Genomic DNA, 27,988 nt, shown 5'->3' with positions numbered 1-27,988 from the left:
ATCTCAACATCTAGAAATTATTAGCGTAAAGGGTGATAGTTAAGTGCAGTCATCTCAATACAAATTAACTTTTGAATTTCACTAGTGGTTTCAATAAACAAGGGGTCTTATTTAGAATGTGGCATGACTTACAAACATAGCAGACTGATCAATTACAACTGCATAAACGTGATGCATTTGTAATACGGCGGACAGGACATCTGTAGCTTCATGATAGAGTGCCCTGTACATTAAACTCTAAATAAGGCACAGTCTATTCTTCTGAGCCACCACGTCCCACCTACCCACCCCTCCGTACTTTCTATATTGCAACTAAGGACCTGTGCCGATTCTGGATCTTCATCATCATTGCTTTTTAAAAGTGACACCCTCCAATTGACAGGTTGTAGTTGTTAATGACTTGGCCTGGTGCAGGGCGTCATTGGCTCTTTCACGGTGCATGTAATAATCTTAGGATGACCCTCATTAGCCCTAAATTGTGCATCCATCAATGGGCCTTGTAACAACGATCATTAGCCTCTCAATACAGGCCTCACTTTTTAAGGATGGCAGACACACCACAGTGCATCCATCAGTATGTCTTGTGCAAGGCATCAGTGGCCCCATGCAATGCATGAAGTGAGCCTAGTGACAGACCTCAGATGCTGTACACAGTGCATGCACATCTCCTAAACTCAGTCAGTGCATGTGTCAGTGGGCCTACTAAGAATGTCAGTGGGTCCAACACAGTGGACAGTGCCTTGAGCCTAGTAAGCAGCATCATTGGCCACACACACTGTCATTAAGCCTGTTAAGGATAATTAGTTGATGTCCACAGCTGAGACTTACCGCATCTCTCATCTTGTTATAGGAAGAAATATTAATATTTTCCAATTGGTACAGATCTGCATTGACTGATGATGCTTTACATACAGATGCCACAGCCAGGTCTAATGCCTCGTTTTTAAAAACAACTGCCTTTTAAAAACTCTTTGAAATGTACAAAAAAAGAGACTTGGTGAAGCATTCGCCCAACTAGACACACTTTTTACTCCAGTATTGAAACTTTCATAGATTCACATGCTTAAATCATTCCCCGTCGTTGAGATGGGAATCCCCGGTATATCAAAATAGCAATGCTAAACAAATACAAAGCAGAAACCAGGCTTGGGCCCATTTCAGTTTTGTAACATCTCTATCATTTTGTAAAAGAGACCAAAAGTAATTCTGAACCAATCGGGACCTCTCACCCTCTAGAACACTCCTGAGAGAACATTAAACCCTCAGATTTTCATAGTACATGTGCAAAGATACACCTGGAAAAATCCAATGGTGAGCCTCTCAGGGGAGAACGGTGGGTCGCATGTGAATCTATGAAAGATTCCAATACTGGAGAACTACAGTTACAGGTAAATAACTTATTTTCCTAATTCCGTATTGGAACTTTTATAGATTCAGATGCTTGAATAAGAGTAGCTAGCAGTCAGTAGCACATTTTCCATTATATAATTCAAAGAGTGTGCTCCAAACTGTCAATCTGTAAAGAAGCAGATCTAACTGATACCATCAGTCCCCAAACTGATAAATATTGTGTACGTAAACAATTGCATATTTTAAAAGCATCATAATAAGAACCTCTAAGGGTAAAAGATCAGATTATGAACATATATAAATACATACAGATAAAATGTGCACATATTTACAGCAGAAAGGAAGGAGGGATGAAGGAGAGAGTTCTCAGTCACTGGAAAAGGTTCCTCAGCACAGCCTGTCCTACTGCTACATCATTGTGAGCAGCTGCATCCAAGCAGTAATGTCTGGTGAAGGTGTGATTACTCCTCCAGGTTGCAGCAAAAAGAGCAGTAGATGTAGACATTTCTCTTGTAGAGTGAGCACGCAGCCGTGTCCGCAGAGGCTTTCCTGCTGCTTGATGGCAGTACTGGATTGCACTCTAGATCCAACTAGCAATCCCCCTTTTGGATAGAGGATAGCCCTTCCTGGGCGCACTGAAGGATCCAAAAGCTGGATTGATTTGCAAAATGTCTCAATTCTTTGCAGATAAAATTTCAGACAGTGCTGAATATCTAGCGATGAAGAGCTCTTTTCGCCGCAGTTGCTGGTAGTGGAAAGGTAGTTTTAAGGATGAGAGGCTTGTTCAAATGAAAGTCTGATGGAACTTTGGGGATTAAACTTGGGATTAGTACAAAGGACTACTCGGTCATCCCTAAACTGTAGAAACGGTTTCTGTATAGTCAGGGCCTGAATTTCTTCAACTCTCCTGGCAGATGTCAACACCAGAAGAAGAGCAACCTTACCTAAAACACGGACACACCAAACGTCATCAGATGCCTGACTGGGCCTGACCATAAAGTGCAAGGTGCATAATCTCAACCTGGTCAACAAAACCTGCTGATAATTATTGCGTACCCATATGAGATAGGATTCCATGACAAGAACAGTCTCTGACTTTGTCCAAATTGATAGCTACAGAAGAAGTGGTCGAATTCTAATAAGGTCATTAACATTATCAAGCCCAAGTTCTGCAAGGCTAATATAAGTAGCTGTGCTCTGTGGGACCCCAAACAATCTTTTCAAACATCCATTTTCAATTCTTTGGATAACCATAAAATATTCAATCCTCCAGACACTAGAGCCATAGGTTGCGACTGTTATTAATTTAGCTTTATATACAGCCACAAACCCCTTAATAAGCTTTGAACCTACGTTTTTCATAAACCTAAAGAGACCCTCCACAGTGTGGGCAAACTTGGCTACAGTGGCTACACCCAGTTGATTCTATGTACTGTGATCATCAAAAAGTATACACAAATAGGGAAAAGTTTAGCCAGGTACAATTTTGGTAGAGTTAAGAAAGAAAGACTTATCCATGTTTTGTCTGGGTGCATAAACCATGATGCGAGTTTTGGAGTGATTCACTGTTAGTTCCACCCCATTCATAAAGTTTACAGAATTATCAAGAAGCTTTTGTAATCCATGTTTCGTCATGGCGATTAAAGCAGCGTTGTACGCATAGAGTAGTACAGGGACCGTGCCAGAACCAATCCGCGGCAAATCAAAGTTTAAATTTGCCAAATGGTGTTCTAAATTGTTCGTATAAAGTGGATAAGAGTGGTTCCAAGACACATCTCTGTTGGACTCCCTGAGAGAGTAAACAAAATTTCGTGGTTTCCCCCTTAGGCCCATACCTCGCACTGGCCGAAACCTCACTGTGAAGCTTTTTAAGAACGTTGACAATGTTAGCCTCTACTCCTATGTCCATCAGAATGCTCTAAAGTTTAGTGTGATGTACAAGTGGACTTTAATTCCATGAAAGCTAAATAGACATGCTCTGACTCGGCCATAGTGTATTTATTGATTGTGAGCTGTACATTGAGGCAATGTTCCAGAGTGCCTAGTCCTGCCCTAAATCCATATTGAAAGTCAGACACAATATTGTTAACAATAACATTTTGGGCTGCCCCTGTCTCGTTTCTTGAATATGGGCACAATGACTGAATACAACCAGGACTGACTTCAGTGGACCAATCCACTTTCAAGACAGTTAAAAGTGGTGCCCAAAAATCAACATTGAATATGTTAGCGGGAACCCCGTCAGAGCCAGGTGCCATTCCTATAGTGCAGGGGTAGCCAACCTTTCTGTAATAAACCACTTTTGTTCAATGAAAATCATCACAATATACTAATATAACTAGTGTTGTAATAGTGACTTAACAAACAAGATTATATTAGTGGCCAACCTATACAAGATTACAATCAGTGATCTTCTCAGTTAATCAGGCAATGTTGCTAGCATTAATGTAGAAAATGCTTTGTCAATGTGGAATGCCTCTGTAGCAATGTATAAGAGCTATATCTGCGATGGCCATAGCACCAAGGTGATAATAGTAATAAGCCTCCCCTGTACTCAGAGACTTATCACTCAATTATCAGCTTTAAATATATTTTGGAAATGTAACTATTTTTCACCAAACATCGGTTGTCTAGTTCTGAAAATGCACACATTTTCACTCAAGTACATGCTTTTATATAACATATATTAATTTAACCAAAACAAAAGTGTAGTAGACTTTAAATTTATAGACTGGACTGCACACAGGAGAGCTACTTTTTGGTAGTTGCGGATCTGCCAGTAGTTTGCGGGCTACTCTTTGGAGAAGCCTGCTATAGGCCATCTATTTATGACCGCTATAACTTGATTTAACTCAAGCGTCATGCCTGTATCGGGAGCATCTTTTCTCGTAGCTTTTTCATCCCGGTGGTCTCTAACCCTTGAAACCACATCATTTACATTTTTGGTTTATTTAGCAGCACAGTGCTCATCTTTTCGGCTTTGGGGGTATCACCAAGTGATCTTCAATTCTTTGCCATAGAGCCCCCTCAGCCCAGTAGGACAAAGAGACACTGACACCTGCTGCGTTGATTTAATAGTCTGTGCTGTAGGGCCCTTTCTTTGCGCCCTTGGAGTTAGGAGTTTACTGTTTTTTTGTTGTAAAATTCATTCAGTCCTCCTTCGGCGGGGTGCGTGGTTATTCCTTCCTCTTCCAGAGTATCAGGTGTTAAGGTACCAGTGCATGTGTTTATATGTAATATGGTGGTCTCACTGATGAGGGACAATCCTTGCAGTAGTGACCTTCTATAAGCTGATCCCTAAAAATCCCATTTTGATATATAACTTGGAATCTACAGTACACATCTGAAAAAGACAGTGATTCATTCCTTACCTGAGAATTACCCCCAGGCGTCAGACTGGATCTGGAGAATTTTTTCTTAGCAGTACCCCTGCTCATTGGTAGGTGGCGTCAGTGGTTACCAGGATAACATTGTGGTGCCTACTTAGACGCCGCCCCTGCAGGTTGACGTCCGTTCTTTCTTGTTCCACGTCAGCCTAGCGCAGATCCGGAGTAAGCGACCCCTTAGTCATTTTCTGACTAGCCTTTTTCAACGTTTTGTCGACTTCTTTTTTGAGTCTAAGACTCTGGGTGCGCGAGGGATGTCCCAAAGCCGGACCCTGTTCAATGTCTGTGACAGATACACAACTCGTGTCTCTTTGGTGTCTGGAGCGTGACCAGGACCCGAAGTTGTGCTCTGACTGCCGGGCCATGAATCCTAAAGTCTTTGTGAGAATAGTCCTGTAAGTTGTTGAAGACCCGGTGTTCGCCTCCTCGTCTTTCCAAGTTGGTTGGCTGACGTGACGCGGGACCCGGAGCGTTGTCGCTCTAAGGCTCTGTTTCTAGTGCCTACTTCAGGGATGGCTCTGCACCTCCCCCGTTTCCGGGAGCCGGAGCGTCCTCTGACCAACTTTGTAAGTTCTACAAGGCCCTCCACCTCGCCTTTGAGCAGATCGACGCCGGTTGATCTTACTCGACCTTTCCAGATGCCGATCCCAACGACGACGCTTCCGGCCGTGCCCCTGGTTGGCACCAACTCCATCCTTACCCCTGCCATGGAGCCGTATCGACGTCGGATCTGACGCCGGAGGGTACTTTTGTTTCCCTGTTCATCCCTGGTGTTCCCTACTGCCCAGAAGGTGGTGATGAGGACTGGGAGGGGTCGCTGGACCCTTTAGCAAACCGTCTAGAAGAAATGGACTGGAGAGAGAACCTGGGTGTCCCTTGCTCACTTTGCCACTGGATTCAAGCAAGCCTGGCTGAAGACGGCTGAAATGCCAGAAACCGGTCCTAGGAAACTTGTTTCCGGTCTAGGGAAGACATGGCTTGGCAGTTCGGGCAGGACTGTTCCCATGAGGCACAGGGTCAGACTGATTTGCATATGGCCATGTCTGAACTGGGGTGGCAGAGTGGGCTAAAGAACGGTGATGGATTAAACCCAGATCAGTGGACTGGGGGTGAGTGCTTGCAATGTTCAACACTCCGTCCATCATTTCCTTTGGTTTTTGCTTTGTTCGCCATTAGTTGGCAGGGTATGCTCAGACGTGAGTCCCTTGCTCACTTTGCCACTGGATTCAAGCAAGCCTGGCTGAAGACGGCTGAAATGCCAGAAACCGGTCCTAGGAAACTTGTTTCCGGTCCAGGGAAGACATGGCTTGGCAGTTCGGGCAGGACTGTTCCCATGACGCACAGGGTCAGACTGATTTGCATATGGCCATGTCTGAACTGGGGTGGCAGAGTGGGCTAAAGAACGGTGATAGATTAAACCCAGATCAGTTGACTGGGGGTGAGTGCTTGCAATGTTTAACACTCCGTCCATCATTTCCTTTAGTTTTTGCTTTGTTCGCCATAAGTTGGCAGGGTATGCTCAGACGTGAGTCCCTTGCTCACTTTGCCACTGGATTCAAGCAAGCCTGGCTGAAGACGGCTGAAATGCCAGAAACCGGTCCTAGGAAACTTGTTTCCGGTCCAGGGAAGACATGGCTTGGCAGTTCGGGCAGGACTGTTCCCATGAGGCACAGGGTCAGACTGATTTGCATATGGCCATGTCTGAACTGGAGTGGCAGAGTGGGCTAAAGAACGGTGATGGATTAAACCCAGATCAGTTGACTGGGGGTGAGTGCTTGCAATGTTCAACACTCCGTCCATCATTTCCTTTGGTTTTTGCTTTGTTTGCCATAAGTTGGCAGGGTATGCTCAGACGTGAGTCCCTTGCTCACTTTGCCACTGGATTCAAGCAAGCCTGGCTGAAGACGGCTGAAATGCCAGAAACCGGTCCTAGGAAACTTGTTTCCGGTCCAGGGAAGACATGGCTTGGCAGTTCTGGCAGGACTGTTCCCATGAGGCACAGGGTCAGACTGATTTGCATATGGCCATGTCTGAACTGGGGTGGCAGAGTGGGCTAAAGAACGGTGATGGATTAAACCCAGATCAGTTGACTGGGGGTGAGTGCTTGCAATGTTCAACACTCCGTCCATCATTTCCTTTGGGTTTTGACTTCTCCAGACCTTGGCATGCTTTCTCCCTCTACCGTGGCTATGGATGAGAGAGCGTCCTACGCTGTGGAGGTGCGAAGGGCGGCCGACGTCTTGGGCCTTGAGCTCCCTTCAGTGTCAGTCAGGACTAGTCTCCTGACAAAGGGGCTTCAGCCTGCGGCATCTTCCTCTGAACCCTTCTGCCCTTCAACGAAGCCTCACTCACATCCAAACCCAGCACAGTGGATCCTGTGGAAAGAAAGATTGCCCGCCGCCATCGCCCGGCCTTGGCCAACTCAGTTTTCCTCACCCAACACCCTTTCCCCGAGAGCTTGGTGGTCCAAGCCTCTTCTTTAATGGGTGCATTCCCTTCTGCTTCCCCAGATAGGGAATCCAAGAAGCTAGATCACCTTGGGAAGCGTATGCTCTCTTTCTCCAGCTTAGCACTGCGTCCGTGAATACCGTGTGCTTCTTGGGCCGATACTCCCATACCATCTGGGATACGGTCGTGCAGGTGCTGCCTCAGTGCCCGGAGGAGGCACGGGCCCTTCTCTCCCAGGCAATGGCGGATGGGAGAGACACAGCCAAATTCATAATCAGATGTGGACTGAATACCACTGACTCACTAGGCAGAACGATTACCATGTTGGTAGCCCTTAGATGCTCCACCTGTTAGAGGACATCTGGCTTTTCGGGGGATGTCCATTCAACTTTGCTGGACATGCCCTTTGATGGCCGTCAGCTTTTTGGTGACAAAGCAGACTTGGCGCTGGAGCGCTATAAAGATTCTCGGGCTACGGACAGATATTTCTGTCTCACTGTGCCTTTCCTACCACCCCAGTCTGCTTTTCGCCTCCTTCGTGGCTACAAAAGGAGCTCCCAGCCATATCCGGCCTAGCCTAGCCACGGGTTCACGCAAGCAGCCCTGCCTCTGCGTGGCTGTGTGCCCTTCGACCTGCGGTCCAGCACACCCTTTCTCCCCTTGCTGCAGCCTCCAAGCCCTCCTAGTCCGATGTTTCAGGCCTATCAACGCTTAGTGGGTGGCAGGATTCGCCATCACCTCCCTCACTGGCAATCTGTCCCGTCAGATAGGTGGGGTTTGCAAATAGTCCGAAGGGGCTACTCCCTCTCCTTTGAGACTACCCCTCCCTCCATGCCACTGTCTTTCGATCGCATGTCAGAGGATCATTTGGTGCTTCATCGACAGGAAGTCTCAACTCTTTTGGCCAAAGGAGCTATCAAGAGGGTCCCTGCGTCAGAAGTAGGTCATGGTCGCTATTCCCGCTACTTTCTGGTGCCCAAGAACAACAAAGGCCTGAGTCCTGTTCCAGACCTCAGGGCCCTCAACAGCTTCCTCCGGAAGGAGAAGTTCAAAATGCTCACGTTGGCTCAAGTCCTGTCTGCCCTCGACCCTGGAGGCTGGATAGTGGTGCTGGACTTGCAGGATGCCTATTTCCATTTTCCCGCCCTGCCAGCCCACAGATGCTATCTGTGGTTAACGGTAGGCCATAAGCATTTTCAGTTAACCGTGCTCCCCTTTGGCCTTACCAGTGCACCTCGGGTGTTCACAAAAAGTGATGGCGGTGGTCGCAGATCATCTATGTAGATCAGGGGTTCTAGTCTTCACCTATCTTGATGGCTGACTGTTAAAGGCAGACTCGCCTTAGGCTGTCGTCTTTTACCTCCAGTCTACCGCGGACCTCCTGCATTTGCTGGGGTTCACTATCAACGTGCCGAAGTCGCACCTTACTCCCTCTCAGACGCTTCCCTCCACCGGAGCTGAGCGAGTCTGGGATATTCCGGCTATGATACCGATGCTTCAGCCTCTATCCCAAATTTCAGTGAGAATGACCCTGATGCTGCTGGGCCTCATGGCCTCCTGCATCCCGCAGGTGGATCATGCCAGATGACATATGTGGTTTCTGCAGTGGGACCTGAAGTTTCAGTGGCCGCCTGATCAGGGGAATCCTTCTGACTACGTCCAGATCTTGGAGGGAACTGCACAACAACTTCAGTGGTGGTTAACTAACCCAGCTAGGGTCAGAGGCAGATCCCTCTCCCTTACCCAACCAGACCTAACCATGGTGACGGATGCATCACTCCTGGGCTGAGGCGACCATCTGGGAGAGGCGGATATCAGAGGCATCTGGTCTTCGACGGAGTCCAGGCTCCATATCAACCTGTTGGAGCTCCGGGCGATCCGCCTTGTCCTGAAAGCATTCCTCCCCTGTCTCAAAGGGAAAGTGGTGCAGGTGTTCACTGACAACACCACCGCCATGTGGTACTGCAAAAAACAGGGCTGGGTCGTGGACCCTATGTCAAGAGGCTCTTCGCCTCTGAACATGGCTGAATCATCAGGGAATGACCCTGGTGGTTCAACACCTGGCAGGTTCTCTGAACACCAGGGCGGACAAACTCGGCTGTCGGTGCCTGGTAGATCACGAATGGCATCTTCACTTGAAGGTGGTGCAAGGTCTCTTTCAGTGGTGAGGAGAGTCTTGGTTAGATCTGTTCGCCACCAAAGAGAACGCTCAATGTCAGCAGTTCTGCACGTTGGAGTTTCCAAGGGGGCACTCCCTCAGCAACGCTTTTCATCACGAGTGGAGTTGGGGCCTTCTGTACACCTTTCCGTCTGTACCACTTCTGCCCCGAGTGCTAGAGAAGATCAAGCGTGACCGGGCCAAAGTTATTCTTGTGGCTCCGGACTGGTCGCGAAGAGTCTGGTACCCCGAGCTCCTGAGCATGGCCATCGATCCTCAATCAGACTGCAACAGGGTACGGTTCTTCACCCAAACCTGTCCAGCCTCCACCTCCTTGTGTGGAGATTGAGCGGCGACAGTTGACAGCTTTTGACCTTTCACCCAAAGTCTATAATGTCATCTTGGCAGCCAGGCGTCCATCCACTAAAACGATATATGCCTGTAGATGGAACAAGTTTGTGGCATGGTGCACAGTAAAGGCTGTGGATCCCCTTTTTGCCCCTCATTCAGCGATTCTCTTGTTTATGCTTTCTTTGGCCCAGCAGGGCTCTGCTCTGGACACTCTTAAAGTCTGTCTTGCAGCGATCTCTGCTTTCCTTCGGCTGCCAGATCAGCCCTCTTTCTTTAAGTCCCATATTGTAAATAGATTCTTTTAGGGCATTCTTCATCTCTTTCCTCCATCTTATTTCATAATGCCCCAGTGCGACTTGAATCTTGTTCTAACCAATCTTATGTGTGCTTCATTCGAGCCTCTTCATACCTGTCCTCTCAGGCTCCTCACTCTAAAAACTGCCTTCCTTGTTGCCATCTTCTCTGATCGCAGGGTGAATGAGCTTCAGGCTTTATCTTCCAATCATCCTTTCTTCTATGTGCATCTCAACAAAGTGGTTCTTAGCAGGAGGCCCTTGCTACTTCCGAAAGTGGTTACACTTTTTCCCATAGGAAAACTATGACTTTGCCCACCTTTTTCCCACCTCCGCACCCTTCCAGGGGGGAGGAGAGACTTCACTGTCTGGACCCAAAAACATGCAATGTCCTTCTACCCTGACCGCACAAAAGATTTCCGGGTGGATGATTAACTCTTCATTGGCTATGTAGGTGCCAAGAAAAGTTGGGCTGTTTAAAAGTGCACTATCTCTCAATTTGTTGTCCTTTGTATTAAAATCTTTTACGCTTTAGCAAAAAAGGAACCTCCAGTGGGTCTGCATGCTCATTTCACTAGGGCATGTGGAGTCCCACTTCTCGACATCTGCCACGTGGCCACCTGGGCATCCTTGCACTTCTTCACCAGACTTTATTGCCTGAACAGCCAAGTCTGAAGGGACAGCTGTTTTGCTCATTCAGTCCTCCAGGACTTAATGGTGTGAACTAAGTTCATAGACCCTACTCCAGGGATTGTATTGCTGGGGTATCTATGCTAAGGTAAGTATCTATAACTAACTGTCTTTCAGATGAACAAGTTTCTGACCTTCGGTAACGATGTTTCTGTAAGGGACATATGTTGGTTGTAGATTCCTTACTGCGCACCCATCCTCCCCGCTCTGCGAACTGACTTCTATGGATAGTTACTCCCTTACAGGGCCCTAGTTGTGGCGCACCATTGGTGAGCGTCTTTCATGGCTCTGCGCTTCTGGTGTGCAAAGTCGTGTTAGAACTGACGTCAGCGTGCAGGGAAGGCGTCTAAGTAGACACCGCTACATCATCCAGGCGACCACGGCGCGGTCAACGGGCGCATGGTCGACCGACGCCACCAACGATGCGCTGGGGTACTGCGAAGAAAACATTTTCCAGATCCATGAAGACGCCTGGGGGTAATTCTAAGGTAAGGAATATATAACTAACATATGTCTCTTACAGATACATTGTTACCGAAGGTAAGTAACTTGTTCTTCAGTACAGCTCTTAGCTTGCAATCTACTTTATATGTATGAAGCTCTACATGCCTGTAAAAGGTGAGCACTGATCTGGTTGGCTGAGGGACTTAAATTGGAACATGGCAAGACCTGATTTGTCTCTCTCTTCCGTCAATGCCCCCATCTTTAGAGAAATACTGATTCTCTGCTGCCAGGACTTGGTAGCACTACTTTGATTGAAGCTATACAGGATGCCTGAAAGTAAATGAGAAGCTGGTTTCCCTAATATTGGTTTAAAGTCTAACTGCTTTTGGCACTGAACCTTCTCGCGTAGGGGGTTTTCATGTATAGTTATAGGCAATGAATAACCCCGCCCACGTGCGAGTATCTCGGAGCACTTTATATAATATATTTTCCTAAGTGTAGATATTAGCCTTTCTTCAGGAAGGCTTGCCAAGTCACTTAAGAAAGAAAATATTATGCAGCCTACAGGAGAAGGCCACAATGGCCAAATTCTTCATTATGAAGATAAAAAAGATATCAGGAGAAATGTCTATGAATATAAATGTATAGTGCTTTTGTAAAACAATACAAATGTCTTTCACATATCCTTTTTTAGTAGAGTATAGAAATGAAGGAGCATAGGGCCGTGTAGCCTCATAGGCTGCCATTATAAGATCTGAAAATAGACGTGGTGCCTATAGTGCTCCAGGGACCTCCAGTATCCTATCATGCTTTGGCTAGAGGCAGTTACCTCAGTTCTTTTTTCCGGCACGTGCTGACAGGACCAAGGAACACTGAACTCGGCCTTTCTAAGACTTTTCTCTTCAAAATTCACTTGTAAATTTGATCAAAAACACTTCACTCAATGTTTTTCTACTCTTCCATCTTTATTCAATAAATTCCCTTCCTGTGGGAGAAAGAAAGCCAAAACAGACACTCGTAGTGTCTGTGTTCTTTGTTTTCCAGCAAGATCTTTTGCAGGCGAACTCTACGTTTTGGAGAGAAGATTTGCCTCTAGGGCGGGGAAGAACAGTGCAGGAAGCAGATGCCCTGCTCGTCTGCTGCAACGTCTGTGCTGCATACAAGAACCTTCCAAGGCCTGTGGGCATCCTTGACACCTGAAGGAATCTCCCCGAAATGTAGCAGTCACCTGCATCTGTGGGCACGGAATGAAGCTGACCGGTCTGCTGATCTTAGGCTCCCACGGACTCCAAAAGACTCTGCAATACAGGTGGTGGTTCTTCACATCCCTCGAGCCCTGCCCTCTCACCAAGTTTGAGGACGGTATTCCCCGCCAAAGCCGCAGGAACTGAACCCCTGTGCACCCCGTTGTCTTGCTGTTGCAAAGGCTTGTTGGCTTCCTTCCATCAAGATCTTCGGGCTCCAAGTAGCCCCCACCTCCAGCATCTCCTGTGACCAAGATCTTTGTCCTCACCGCATCACTTGCACCGTGGGCCTGCATCTTTGGTGAGCTGCTCGAGGTCCTCTGCGACCCTAGTGCCTCTGACCTGTGAGTCCTCTTGAGGGTCTTCTTTGATTTCAGCGGGCTCCCCTGATTGCTCGGGGCCTGCTCTGACTCCCCTCCTTATGGTATTCACCTGGACCTTGCTGGTCTTGACATTGCACCTTCTTCACTTTCCATGTTGGTTGCAGTTGCAAAGGCTTGTTGGTGCTTCCGACGGACACCGACCCCTCAACTCTCAACATACGGCGCGGGGCAGCTCGTGCACGGCTCCTGATCTTCCACAGCGTCGCCTGGTCCACTCAGCCTCAGTTTCAAGGTCACTGCCAGCTCTCCTGCAAAACTCGACTTCGGTGGGCATTCGTCTTCCGGGCCTCTTGGTCCCCTCCAGTTGGCATAGACTCTGTCCCCTCTGCTTGCAGGTACTTCTCATCTTGAATACGCCTTTGGGTTTCACCAGACACTTTCTCCTTCTCAAGCAGCGGCATCTTCCTGAAGTCCTCCATTGAGTTTGACGGCGGTTTTCAATGCTACTTCACACCTACGCACCCGGCTTCCCTGGTGTAGGTATCCTGTTTCCTGCTGTCCATGGGTGGGGTGGCTCTCCAACCTTCTGTCTTCCATGGGGTTTCTTCAGGGTCCACTGTAAAGGGTCCTCCTCCTTTAAAATTGCAACGCAACTTACCCATTGACTTATATTGACCCCCTGGTCATTTTCCCACTCTGCACACGGCCTCCGTGGGGTTCCTGATTACTTACCTTGGGTGGTTCTTTGGGTCCCCCGCAGTTCTATGTCTTCTGGGTATAGTTATGACTCGAGTCGTGGTTCGCATACCACTATTTTAGTATATGGTTTGGTCTCCTCCTGATGACCACTGTGTATTTCGTGCTTCTTACATATTTCTATTGAAAAGTATTGTGTGCATTTTGTATATCTCCGGTTAGGAGATATCTGTATGCGTTAGTTAGTGTCTTATAATAAATACATATTTTTATAAATACACTGTATGGTTCTTTTTCACTTAATCTATATCAATAAGATTAGGTTCCAGTAAAACAAGCTACTTTACACTCCTTATGGACTAAGCCTGCAGGCTGCTCTCCACAGCTACCACTTAGAGAGCTTTCTAAGGTTGTCTAAGACCACTAAATTCACCATATGGGTTGTTTAAATAGGTGCACGGTGCCCTTTTGCATAAGTATACACCATATACCAAGCCAGCTTCTCACAATCGTCGACAGAACTCTTCTTGACTCCCTCTTCAGCTAAATCGGCTCCATCAAGACTGCTAGAAAAGTACAGGCCACCTGAGCAGGATTCACTCTTCCTGCATTCAGACGCTCCCCAGACTCTGTGGTAATTTTAGCAATAAAGAAACACCATGCTACTTCTCCTACCACCTCAGTTCCAACGGATAAGGAAAGCAAGAAGTTTGATTTGGTGGGCCGCAAAACATGTAGTCCCTGCGGCCACTTCCACAAAAGCAGCAAGTGCAACTGCTCTTCTAGGAAGCTATGATAGGGCATTTTGGGTATCGGTCCAGACGTTTGCCAAAGATCTGCCCAGAGACAAGTGAGAAGATTTTCTGGAGGTAGTCAACAAAGCTTTGATGATATCAAACCAGGTTATAAGTGTAGCGGCTGATTCCTCCCTTTTGGCAGCTCATGAATACTGCAATGGTGTGGCCCTTCTAAGGCATGCGTGGCTCCATCTCACATCTTTAAAATCGGAGTCACAGCAACGTATCATCAATCTGCCTTTCTCTGGTTCGACTTTATTCGACAGCCACATGGATGATGAAATGACCCAAATGGAAACCGAAATGGACACAGTTAAGTCGGTCGGCCTGGAGAGGCTTAAGGAACAATGCAAACCAGTCCGCCCTTACCAGAGGAGATGCTATTTCTCAAAGGGTTCAAACCCCTTCCTGGTATCGAGGAAAACAGCAGCAGCAGCGTCCCTATACCCAACAGCGTAGGCTGCCTAGAGAAAGAGCCTCCCAGCAATCAGCACACGGCAGAAAGCATACCACAGGCACAAAACCTTGAACTGTTTCTTCCCCTACTTCTGTTACCCACTCCGGGGGGAGTAGTATTTCAAATTTCCTGGCAGAGTGGCGACGAATAGCAAACTACGCCTGTTTACTGAATATTGTTCACAGTAGATATTGTCAAGTTCATAAGTCCTTCTCCTACTGCACTACCAAAGTCATCTAATCACCATCTGAAAATGTTAGGACAGGAAGTTAACTTCTTACTTCAAAAACATGCGGTTGAGGCTGTTCCTCGGCAACAACGGGGAAGAGCATTTATTCCCGGTACTTTCTGGTACAGAAAAAATACAAGAATTAAATGAAAGTTCTGGATGCTGTCCTTACATCAGATCTATCCCCAACTCCACCAAGGGGATTGACTCTGCTCCATCGAACTTCAGGATGCTTATTTTCACATCTCAGTGGCACAAAAACAACGGACATTCCTGACGTTTTTTGTGGGGCACGACCATTACCAATACCATGTACCACTGTTTGGCCTAAAGTCAGCACCCAGACCATTCTCGAAAGTTATGGCAGTCGTAGCTGCCCATCTCAGAAAACACCGAGTCTTAGTCTGTCCCTATCTATACAATTGGCTCATAAAGGCGGCAACTTGTTAGGAAGCACAGCTCCATTTCAGCTAGGCATGCGACCTTCTTATATGCTTGGGGCTTCATGTCAATCACAGCAAACCAAAACCAATCCCTTTTCAGACCTTGCATTATCTGGGAGCCTTTATCAATACCGTCCAAGAAAAAGTTTGTGCTTCAGAGAATAGGCGCTTATCGATCCTTCGGAACTCTCGCATTCTTATGACAGCATCTCATCCCAAGGTGAGGACGGTATCATCTCTCCTCGGTTTGATGACTTCCTGCATCTTTTTCACTCTGAATGCCCGTCTCCACTTGTGACCTCTCTAAGGATGCTTAGAGGACCAGTGGGATCAGCTAACGGCAATTGGGACAACAGGATCCAAATATCTCTCGATGCGAAGCATTTCCTCAAATTGTGGTGCTCCCCTGCTAATCAGCTTCAAGGATGGCCTTTTCATCAACAGGTTCCTTACCAGATCATAGTGATGGATGCATCACTTTAAGGGTGGGGAGCCCACATGGATCTACAAATCAAAGGCATGTGGTCCACAAAAGAGTTGTCATATCGTATCAACCTCCTCCAACTTCGAGCGGTCCATCAAGGCCTTCCATCCATCATTCAAGTCACAAGCTCTGCTTGTTCAAATGGGACAATACCACCACAATGTACTACCTCAACAAGGTGGGGGAGGGGGGGTGCGAGGTCCAGGCCATTGTCACTGGAAGCCCAATCAATATGGAACTGGTTGATTGCCCGAAACCTACGAATCATAGCGACTCACCTTCCTTGCGTTCAGAATGGTTATACGGATGTCCTCAGCAGACTTCAGCAAGAAAACCACAAATGGGTCTTGCACAATGACATTGTTCAGTACGTCTTCGGGCCCTGGGGCACGCCCACTAGAGATTTGTTCGCTACCACACAAAGCAAAAAATGCCACGACTTCTCCTCAAGGTACTACCAGCCAAGGACACTGGCAAATGCCCTGTGGATCGACTTGTCTGACAAATTTCTTTAAACGCTTCCACAGAGGCTCTTGATCCCTGCGATTTTACTCAAGCTGTCCCACTCCAATGCCAAGATGATACTCATAGCACCAGAGTGGCCACGCCAATGGTGATTCACTGACCTGCTTCACCGGTCACAGCATCCACATCTCAGGCTCTCATGCAGACCCGACCTTCTGACGAAATGGCCAGATGGTACACCCCAATCTCTCCTTCTTAAATTAAGCTGCATGGCTTATGAGTTTGTACAATATGGACATTTGAACCTCCAACAAGACTGCATGGAGATCCTGATAGAGGCCAAGGGACCATCCACCCGGTCACCATATGCCATAAAATGAAGAGATTTTGCACCTGGTGTCCCTCCAAAAGTGTGGATCCTATGTCTTGCCTGGAAGATGTTATTCTTCCGTACTTATTACATTTTGCAAAATCTGACCCCCAATGCTCTTCAATAAAAGTTCACTTGGCAGCTCTTACGGCATACAGGAAATGTCCTTCACAAGCCTTTTTTTTCCAAAATCCCTGTCATCAAGGAATTTCTACTGGGTTTGTTGAAGGTGTTTCCTCCCATTAGGCGTCCTTCCCCTCCATAGGAGCTTAATGTAGGTCTTTCCTGCCTTATGCAGGACCCTTTCGAGCCTATACGCAAGGTATCTCTCCAACACCTCTCTTTGAAAACAGCGTTCCTTGTAGCAATCACATCAGCACGCCCGGTTAGTAAAATCCAAGCTTTATGTTCTTACGAACCATACAAAGTCATCCATTCTTCCAAGGTGGTTATGAGAACTCACCCAAAATTCCTCCCTAAGGTGGTTCCAGCTTTCCATGTTAATCAATCCATTTCATTACCCCCATTCTTGTTCTTTCAGAACACATCATCACCAGCTGAAAGACCACTTCATTCTCTAGAGGTATGGAGGGTTTTAAAGTTTTATCTTGATAAAACACGTGAAATCCGCAGATCAGACTAATTATTTGTTAATTATGGTCCAGTCTGCACTGGTCTAGCCACTTCCAAGCTATCCATTTCAAGATGGATGGTTTCTTGCATCCTGTTATGTTATCAGAAAACTAATAAACCCCTCAATGCCTGACCTAAAGCACATTCTACTAGAGGTAAAGCAGCCACTGCTGCCTTATTGCGGAATATCTCCCATTACAGAGAAGTGCAAGGAAGCTACATGGAGGTCTATTCACACATTCAGCAAACATTACTGCCTTGATTCTGATGCTAGAGCAAATGCCCAAGTTGGGCAGGCATCCCTCAAAAATCTATTTGCTTAAAGGGCTTCTGGAGTTCACTCTCTGTCTTCTTTTCATTGGGATGACCTTTCTATTCTAACCAGTGCTTATGACTATACAAGGAAATACTCTACAAGAGAAGGAATAGTTTCTTACCTGTAACTTAGGTTCTCCCATAGGGGAATTTCCTTGAAAAGTCATAAGCAACCCTCCCTCCTCCCTGGTGGAATAGACAGAGGTACTCATGGGTCTTATACATATCATCATTCATCAGCTCAAAAAGAACTGAGGTAACTGCCTCTAGCCAAGTATGATGGAATACTGGAGGTCACTGGAGTCTTAAAAGCTCCACTTCTATTTTCAGCTCTCATAAGGGCACCTTATGAGGCTACACTGTCCTATGCTCCTTCATTTCTATACTCTACTGAAAAAGGGTTTATGAAAGACATTTGTATTGTTTTACAACAGCATTATGCGTTTATATGCATAGACAGTTCTCCTGACATCTTTTTCATCTACAAAATGAAGAATTTGGCCATTGTAGACTCCTCCTACAGGCTGCATAGTATTTTCTTTCTTAAGTTACTCAGCATGCCTTCCCGAAGAAAGACGAACCTCTTCACTTAAAAAAATATATTAGATAAAGTTCTCCGGGTCCCCTGCACGTGGGTGCGACTATTCAGCGCTTATAACTTATTGTGGAAATCCCCCTACAAGAAAGCTGGAGTTACAGGTAAGAAACTATACCTTTCTGTGGTGAAAGGAGCATATCTGGGACACTTGAACTGCCTCACTACTTCGAGAACACGGGGCCAAAACCCTTCACCGACTGGTCTGAGTGACATACTGGCTTGAAGACGAACTAACTAGAGAAGCCACAAGGACCTGTGGCACAGGACCAGGGTTGTATATCTACAAGAGGACTGGCTTCATCTAATGAAAGCTTAAGTAGGTGCAGCTGAATACAAGAGGAGTGATTTTTCCTGGTAGGTTTGCCCATTTGCATCATCCCCCGGACTCACCCCATAAACGGTTGTATCTCAGGTTGGCAGTAATCCTAGAACTTAAAGGGGAGTGGTTCCAACAGCTTATGTCCCAAGAAGACTGGATCTACCACCCTTGTAGGGTAGAACTACTGTGATGTCCACCATAGAGGTGTCATGCAAGAGTGAGACGTGAAACACTGTGACAGCGCCTAATGTGCGTACAGTTTAGAAGTTATCAATTAATGGTTTGCTGTCATCCCGACACTGAACAAGAGTACCGGCCAGCATGTTGGATGTCACTGGGCTCTATGTTCCTCTTACGCCAGGAAATCCCGATCAGTAGGAATGAAGATGAGGATGCTTTAAGTGAATCTAAACAATTGGATGCTATTCGCAAGATGCCTTTTCCACCTCACCTTTAACTGATCTGAGTGCAGTTGTGTCGCTACTGTTTGCCTCCGATTTCTGTTTCTCCTCGTAGTCGTATACACTACCGTTTCCAGTAGATATAGGCTCATGTAGAGCAATACAAACAGTGGCTGAAAAATTGCTGCTCTGTCCATCTCTTATGGCTTTGGTGTACTTTTGGATTCACTTTGGGACAAAAAGCAAGGTGTGACTGTTTAGCTAAGGTAGCATTCCGTAGTCATGTATATGACGTGTGTCTAGGCTTCACTTTTGAAATACTATAGTACCCATAGGCTCCGGGAGTCTGCTGAAAAAGAGCAATACCCACTAAGAGTGATGTGCAGTCTTCCCAAACAGCCCAGGCCTGGAAAGAAGGTCTATAGCCTGGCCTTTGTTATGGAAATGGTGTTTTAGAATTTTTTCTCGCCTTCTCCTTAGTTTCACGACTCTGTATTCTTCTCTGCACCTTAAGGTACACTGATTAGCACAGACAGTGAGAATGAATGCCATTCAATGGCAGGGCTCTTTTTGTAAGCATATTCCATTGCATTACATTTTTTTTACATAATTTAAGAGAGTGCTTGTAGGTCTGGTGTTTAATCAGCAAGCTTAGGTTCCGTTCCTGTATGACCTGTTGCTTGCAGCCCTCCATTCTGCCATTTTTAAAGCATGCCTTTTTTCTCTCCACAAAACTACACTTTCAACCCTCCCAGCATGGCATCTCCCTGCAATTCTACCCTTACAGCCAGCCTGCTCCACAGCACTTCAAATTCATGACTCATGGCCCTGTTGCCTGACTTGCCGCATCAATACATCTTTTAATACAACGCTCCAACCACACATACATCCACTCATGCAAACATTCATACATGAACCACTCATGCAACCACACATACATCTACTCACTCAGACACATCGACTCACTCAGACATACAACCACTCATGCAACCACACATACATCCACTCATGCAACCACACATACATCCACTCATGCAAACAGACATACATCCACTCATGCAACCACATATTTGTGCCCAAGAACCTTTGCAAACAATATCAGAGAATAAAATCACCCAAAATCTCAGCTCCATCTACTTTTTTACCAGTACACCAATCTGTAAATTACACAACAAATGCACCTAGGTAAGCCACACATACTGCCTTGCCAGTGTGCGCTTTAAAGTCAGTTTCTATGGCCGTTTCCTGCATGAGAAAGACCATCCAGACATCCGGCACGGGAACTCGAAGGACTGAGCACAGAAGTTGTTAGCCATAAGCGATTTGATTTGTTTCTTGTCTTGTTTAGATAAAATATGGAAGTAGTCAGTTTTCAACTGTTTAATCACTATATGTTCTCCTGTTTTCTGCTTCTTCTGCTTTAGTGACACATCAAAGGAAAAGACTGACCTGAATATTGCCAATAGGATGGCCCAGCCAGCATGTCCAGCTACAGGGCCAACAACATCTGAGTTTCAAAGCGAAGGAGAACTGCTAACACCTTCGCCTCCAGCGTTTGGTTGTAGCCATTGCATTCAAAGGTACTCATGTTTACTGATTACTTAAGCAAGCGTACAGTCTTTATCCTTTGCATAAAGATGCTCATCATACTGCGATATGGTTTTCTACAAGCGTAATAAGCAGACGGTTGTACAGAGGCAGATAACAATTCTACAGCATCTTTTGACTGTTTAGGAAAATAAATCAATTGATGAAAAATTGTTTCCCATTTCTTCAGTTTCCGCCTCAAATTGAATGTGGCATTAGAACCCCATTTAATTCTATATTTATCAAAATAGAAATGATGGGAACATGCAAGCCAGGATAGAGTATACTTAAAACGAAAAGTGCAAAGAAAACATGAAATGCAGCTAAATAAAAAGATCTACTCCATGACTATATTGTCATAAAGTTCATTATCAATCATCCCCCCTTTCTTACTACCAGAGCTCCTCCGCAAGCAAGGCCATGTTGTTCTCCCTAAAGGCTGGATTGGGTTTGTGTACATTTAAACCAGTTCAGCTTTGGGTAGAGGTCCTGAGTTGGAGGGCATACCCAGGCAATATCCTTCACTGGAGCTGCCCTTACTTGGGCAGAAATTAGGCATGTTGAAATGACCTAGAGTGTGCAAAGCCTCTCTTTATGATTCCTTCTCTAATATAACAAGTAGGCTTTTCAACTTGTTAAAGTTTACTTGGAGTCGTGCTTCTAATTCAGGTTGTAAAATATTTCATCTGCGAAATGACAATGAGATCATGAAATATTTTTAATTCCGTCCTCAGAAAGACTGTCTTGCCGGGCTGGTATCCAAAGAAACGTGGTCAGTCTGCTTATTGGGATATTCCAACGTTGCTCATGTAAGGCCCACACATGTACAACTACAACTACAAGTCTCAGAATATTGAGCTTAGTGGGTTAACATACCTAATGTTGGGATATATGACCAGCAAGTCTTAAGTTTTATTCCTAATACATTCCATTCACCTAGGATTGAATAAGTGAGTGCCAGTCAGATGGCGACATTAACACCTATTAATGACTCGGCCCGGAAACTATGCTATTCTAAATAAATAAAATAGTTGTTGTTGGAACCCTACGTTGAGCATGTTTCATATGAGATGACGGAGCTTCATCCACTAGCCTAAAGAAAAGGCAAAAAAGGTAGTTGCCTCAAAATATCTTTACTACATATGGTGTTTTCAAATGCAAAGGACTCACTTATTCCTTCAAACTCTAGAGCACAAAGAATGCGTGCCTGATGGGCAATGCTTCTTAATGGCATATGTTATAATAAAAACTGCCATACTTTTAATGCTGTTCTTTATCTACTGTCAAATCCATTAAAATATCAGTACTGTTTTTAAGTCCTGTAGCGGCAATGTGCATTAGAAAATGCAGCATTAGTTATGAATTTCTCCAGAATTCCTTTGAGAAGAATGACAATATTCTTCCAAATGTCCTTACTAATTATAGCAATTAGCCGGGCCTGCATACACTAAAGGGGCAACCTTGAATTGGACACAACAGAGACACCAGGCAAATAATATGGTTATCATGTTCATTGTAACTCTGTAATGAGTAGTGCCCACAGTAGTGTTTTCATTGTGGGGTTCTTTTGCACTTTTAATCTATTCTACAAAATGTCAAAGTTATGCTTCTTTTGACTGACCCAGGCTTAGTTTGACAGCAAAATAAGATTTCACAAACATTTTTCTGTCAAACCACAAACGTTTGAAGACCCAGTGACTCAATGCTTGCCCATGGGGTGTGCTGGTGAACTTCCTCTTTACAGAAACCATTCCAAAGAAAATCCACACAAGACGTACCTTGAAGCAAATTCAACACCTGTCTTACTATGAAGCCTAAGATGCTGATTATAGCATAGAGCAGTTTGCTTTTGACTGCAGAAGTCTGCCCATGGTTAGACAGAAGTATATGATCAAGCACCACATAGCTGAGCTATATCTCGGTCTACCCATCGTCAGTAAGTCAATCAATTGGCGACTTGTAAAGCACTGCAATTCACCCGTGAGAGTTTCAAAGCACCAAAGTTGCTAGTTGCTTCATGGTGATCTGTTCATTCGAACAGGCAGGTATTGATTCCTTTCCTGAATTACCGGAGTGATGAGGTGGTCCTGAGGTGTAGGGGAAGGTCATTCCAAGCTTTGGCTGCCAGGTGTGAGAAGTAGTGTTCTCTGCTCTTGCCTCAGCGGATCGTGGGAGTGTCTGGAGGAAGAGGGAGGTGGATCGTAGGTGTCTGGTCAGTAATGTGTTTTTTATGTATGCTGGTCCTTCGTTGTGCAGAGTTTTGTATGCGTAAGTCAACATCTTGAACTGGCGTCTCTTGAGGATCGGGAGGCAGTGTAGCTCCTTAAGGTGGGTGTGATGTGAGTTTGTCTGGGGAGGTCGAGGATGAGTCTAGCCGCTGAGTTCTTTAATGTTTGTAGTCTCTTCAGGAGGAGTGCAGCGATTCCTGCATGGTGTGTGTTTCCATAGTCCAGCCTGCTGGTGATGAGGGCCTGCGTAACAGTCCTTCTGGTATTGACTGCGAGCCACTTAAAGATCTTGCGAAACCTGCATAGGTGCCAGACACCTGTGCTGCCCTCCAGGTGACAATACTCCATTATCATAATTTCTGCTCAATTTCTTCTCCAGTTGCTGCCAGCCCTATGTTTCATGCTTAAGGGTATCCGCTAAATGTACTGAAAACCTATACATGCCCAACATGAGTTGAGTTGTTACTTACAAAGTGAAATAAATGCTCTAGGGCTGATTTGACTTACAAGTTTAGAAAAAATATGAAGATAATTGTGAGGATCCCTGCAAAAATCCCGCCCCGGTACCCCTTTACTCACCACCCGCTCCATGGTCTCCATGTGTCTTGCGGCTCGATGACGATAATGAGAGCCGAGATCTACAGCAACCAACACTAAAAACGGACTCTCCCTCGCTCCCTCTGGGCGGAGACACCGTTTTCCGGCAACTTGGCCAACCACGTGACCAGGAAGTGGTTTCTCTGGGCCAATCGGAAAGAAGAGAGGGAGAAGAAAAGGAGTCCGGAACAACAACGAGGGATGACCGGAACCAGGAAGAGTACGCCAATATCCAGAAGGGTGCTGAGAGGAGGAACGCTAACGAGGAAACCAACTAGGGAGACACCGGGCTCGTGGCGAAAGGAGACGACCATCTAGAGACCGAGAGCGACGACAGCCCCATCAGGGACGCGGAAGGCGGGTAACCTCCCGACAGCTGGTCTGAGAAGTGGTGGTCCCCGGCGGAGGCGAGCAGTCCGCCACAACTCTGGATACGGGGTACGTGAAATGGGCGAAAGGAAAAGGCTTGTTGTACCGAAAGGGCGGAAAGAACATGCCAAACCAACTATTAGCCCCCTGACCCTTTCGAGAAAAAGTCCTGTTCCTAGCACATAGTCATCTTTTGGGGGGGGGGGGGGGGGGGGCATTTCGGGACAGAGAAAACTGAGAAAGCTATTTTAGACAAATTCTATTGGCCAGGGATATCCCATCAAGTCCAGAGGTATTGCAAGGAATGTCCTGTTTGTCAAAAGCATAGTCGTTACATAACTCCTAGAGTCCCCTTACGGCCCCTACCTGTAATTGATGAACCCTTTTCTAGGGTGGGTATGGACATAGTTGGTCCTCTCCTCCCTTCCCGTAGTGGATACCGCGATGTGTTGGTCCTAGTGGACTATGCTACGAGATTTCCTGAGGCGGTAGCTTTACAGCACCCCAACACGACACAAATAGCCAAGGCCATGATTAGCACCTTTTCTCGTGTTGGTTTTCCGAGAGAGATTATCACGGACCAAGGAACCCCCTTTACCTCCCGACTGATGAAACAGGTTTGTCAGCAGCTTTAGATCAGGCAAATCCGCACGGCAGCATATCACCCTGAAACAGACGGATTGGTGGAATGCTATAATTCCACTTTAAAAAACACCCTAAAGAAGCTGCTAAATCTGGAAGCAAGGAAATGGGAAAATATACTTCCTTTAGCCTTGTTTGCCATTAGCTGTGGCTAACACAAAAGTTTAGGCTATTCCCCTTTTGAATTATTATATGGACGACAACCCCGGACTCTATTAGACATGGCCAAAGAAGAATGGGAGGAAGAAAAAGCTACCCATAACCCCTCTTAGAGTACGTAACTAGTCTACGAACCCATCTTAACCAAGTGAGAGCAATCATAAGAGAGGACATGGAACAAGCGCAGTCATCCCCCCGCTCGCCGCTCTGCTTTGTGCCCCCTGTATTTTGTATCCTGTATTTTGTATCCTGATCGCCGCTTTGCTCTGTGCCCCCTGCCCCCGCTCTGCTTTGTGCCCCCTGTATTTTGTATCCTGATCGCCGCTTGCTCTGTGCCCCAGCTCACCGCTCTGCTTTGTGCCCCCTGTATTTTGTATCCTGATCGCCGCTTGCTCTGTGCCCCTTTGCATTTTGTAGACCTTTCGCTCCTCTGTGCCCCGCGCCGGTCTCCCGTCCTCCGTCCCCGCCGCTGCCTCCTCTGCGGCCCGCCCCCTCCGCGCCCCTTCGCCACACCCGTCCCTCGCCTCCCAGCTGCTCCTCCCTCCCCACCTCCCCATATATGGCGGCCGCGCCGCTGGCGCGCCAAAGGCAAGCCCGTCTGCACCCGTCCGCGCCTGGACCACGCCGAGTGCCAGAACCCCTGGCCCCCGCACCTGCCAGGACGACCACCACCGCTACGACGACAAGACCCTCATCGCTCTCAACCCAGGAAGAAATCACACCTGCTGCAAGGCCGCCCCGAGGCGCACCCACGGCCCCTTCACATGCCGGAACTGCAGCTTCTTCTGCCACGAAAGCGCCAAGAAACCCACCACAACGGAAGCCAACCAGCTTGGATGCATCCTGATCAACACACTCTGCACACAAACACGCCGTCGAACTCTGGGACCTACTCGATACCACATCACTGGACGTCGCCTTCCTGACGGAGACCTGGATGAACGAAACCTGCTTGCCAGACATCGCCATAGCCATCCCAGACGGGTACAAGATCACCCGCAGAGACCGCACCAACAGGGCCGGAGGAGGAAATGCCATCGTCCACAAAAACACCATCAAGATCTCAACAAACACCAACGACACCCTCAGCACTGCCGAACACATGCACTTCCAGATCCACACGAACCCAAAGACCACCTTAAGAGGCACCCTCGTCTACAGACCTCCAGGACCCCGGCCTTAATTCTGGGACTCCATCGCCGACCTCATCAGCACGCACGCGCTGACTTCCACCGACTACATCCTCCTCGGAGACCTGAACTTTCACCTGGAGAACAACAACGACAACAACTCCTCCACCCTGATCGACAACCTCGGACTGAAACAGCTCGTCACGACGACGACCCACAACGCCGGCCACACGCTAGATGTCATCTTCTCCTCAAGCCTCCACGTCACCTTCAGCCACGCCTCCAAACTCACCTGGACAGACCACCACTGCATCCACTTCTCCTTCCGTAAACTGCCCACACACCACCGCACCCTACAGACCCCCCGCCGCCGCTGGGGCAAAATCACTGAAGAACAACTACAAACTAAGCTCGCACTCAACCCCCGACGACCCCAACCAACCCGGATGAAGGGGCACTTGCCCTTGAACGCTGGATGAAGGACTGCGCCAACACCGTCGCTCCACTGAAAAACCCCACCAACACAGACACCAGCAGAAGAGTCAGCTGGTTCACCCCGGAACTCCTCAACTCCAAACGCACCTGCCGGAAACTGGAAAACATATGGCACAACGACAAGACGCCAGACAGCCGCATTGCCCACAAAGACGCCATCCGCAACCACCACCACCTCATCAGGAACGCCAAAAGAACCTCCTTCACAGACCGCCTTGACAACAACGCACACAACAGCAAGGAGCTCTTCACCATCGTGAAGGAACTCTCCAACCCGAGCTCCAACGCCATTGACATCCCACCATCGCAAGCCCTGTGCGACTCCCTCGCCACCTTCTTTCACCGGAAAATCACCGACATCCATGACAGCTTCAGACCCCGGACGACCCCTGCCGACCACACCGCACCGAACCAATCGCACCCCACCGTCCACGACACCCTGACAACCTGGGTCAACGTAAGCATCGAGGACACAATCAAGACCATGGGAACAATCCACTCCGGATCCCCATCCGACCCTCTCCTGCACCACATCTTCAACAAAGCCAGCAAGTGCTCCGCTCCCCACCTGCACAAAATCATCAACCTGTCCTTCGAGACCGCCACCTTCCCTGAGATCTGGAAGCATGCAGCGATCAACGCCCTACTGAAGAAACCCAAGGCAGACCCGAGCGACCTAAAGAACTTTCGGCCCATCTCCTTGCTTCCGTTCCCAGCTAAGGTCATCGAGAAGATAGTAAACACCCAGCTCACCCGGCACCTCGAACACAACAACATCCTAGACCAGTCCCAATCAGGATTCCGCAGCAACCACAGCACCGAGACCGCTCTTATCGCCGCCACAGACGACATCAGGATCCTGCTGGACAACGGCGAGACGGTGGCCCTCATCCTCCTGGACCTCTCCGCCGCCTTCGACATCGTCTGCCACCTCACACTACGCACGCGCCTCCACAACGCAGGGATCCGTAACAAGGCCCTGGACTGGACCACCTCCTTCCTCTCCGGCAGAACACAGAGAGTCCGCCTCCCCCCGTTCCGATCTGAGGCCTCCAAGATCATCTGTGGCGTCCCTCAAGGATCCTCCCTCAGCCCGACACTGTTCAACGTCTACATGGCACCACTAGCACACATCGCCCGACAGCACGACCTCATCATAATCTCCTACGCCGACGACACTCAGCTGATCCTCTCCCTCACAAAGGACCCCCTCACCGCCAAAATCCAACCTCCACCAGGGAATGAAGGCCGTTGCCGACTAGATGGAGGACAGCCGCCTCAAACTGAACACAGACAAGACGGAAATCCTCATCCTCGGATCCAACCCCTCTGCATGGGACGACTCTTGGTGGCCCACTTCACTGGGGTCCCCCCCGGCTCCCACCGACCACACACGTAACCTGGGAGTCATCCTCGACTCGAAACTCTCCATGACCAAACAAGTCAACGCAGTTTCCTCCACCTGTTTCTACACCCTCCGCATGCTCCGCAAGATCTACAGATGGATTCCGACCAACACGAGGAAAACAGTCACCCAGGCCCTAGTCAGCAGCAGTCTCGACTACGGAAACGCCCTCTACGCCGGAGCCCCGTCCAAGCTCATCAGCAGACTACAGAGAATCCAGAATGCCTCCGCATGCCTGATCCTCGACGTCCCGCGCCGTGAGCACATCACCCCCAACCTGAGGAACTTGCACTGGCTCTCCGTCGACAAAAGAATCTCCTTCAAACTCCTGGTCCACGCACACAAAGCACTCCACAAAACCGGCCCTGCCTATCTCAACAGTCGACTCTCCTTCTACGTACCCAACAGGAACCTCCGCTCCGCTGACCACGCCCTGGCGACAGTCCCACGCATCCGGAGAACCACTTCCGGAGGCAGGTCCT

General features: G+C 47.6%; 1 protein-coding gene across 5 annotated transcripts in view; it reads left to right on the top strand.

The window, feature by feature from the left end:
* Positions 1-27,988, top strand: part of CENPC (centromere protein C) — a 1,046,742-nt gene that overhangs the window by 655,191 nt on the left and 363,563 nt on the right. For all 5 annotated transcript variants that reach the window (XM_085636509.1, XM_085636507.1, XM_085636508.1 and 2 more), the window contains one exon: positions 20,319-20,474. In XM_085636509.1, coding sequence (XP_085492635.1) covers positions 20,319-20,474 — 156 coding nt within the window. The remainder of the gene's footprint in view (positions 1-20,318; positions 20,475-27,988) is intronic.

The sequence above is a fragment of the Triturus cristatus genome, chromosome 2_1 (assembly GCF_964204655.1).
Source record: "Triturus cristatus chromosome 2_1, aTriCri1.1, whole genome shotgun sequence".
NCBI lineage: Eukaryota > Metazoa > Chordata > Amphibia > Caudata > Salamandridae > Triturus > Triturus cristatus.
The sequence above is the reverse complement of the archived record's forward strand: the minus strand, read 5'-3'. Positions and strand labels throughout refer to the sequence as shown.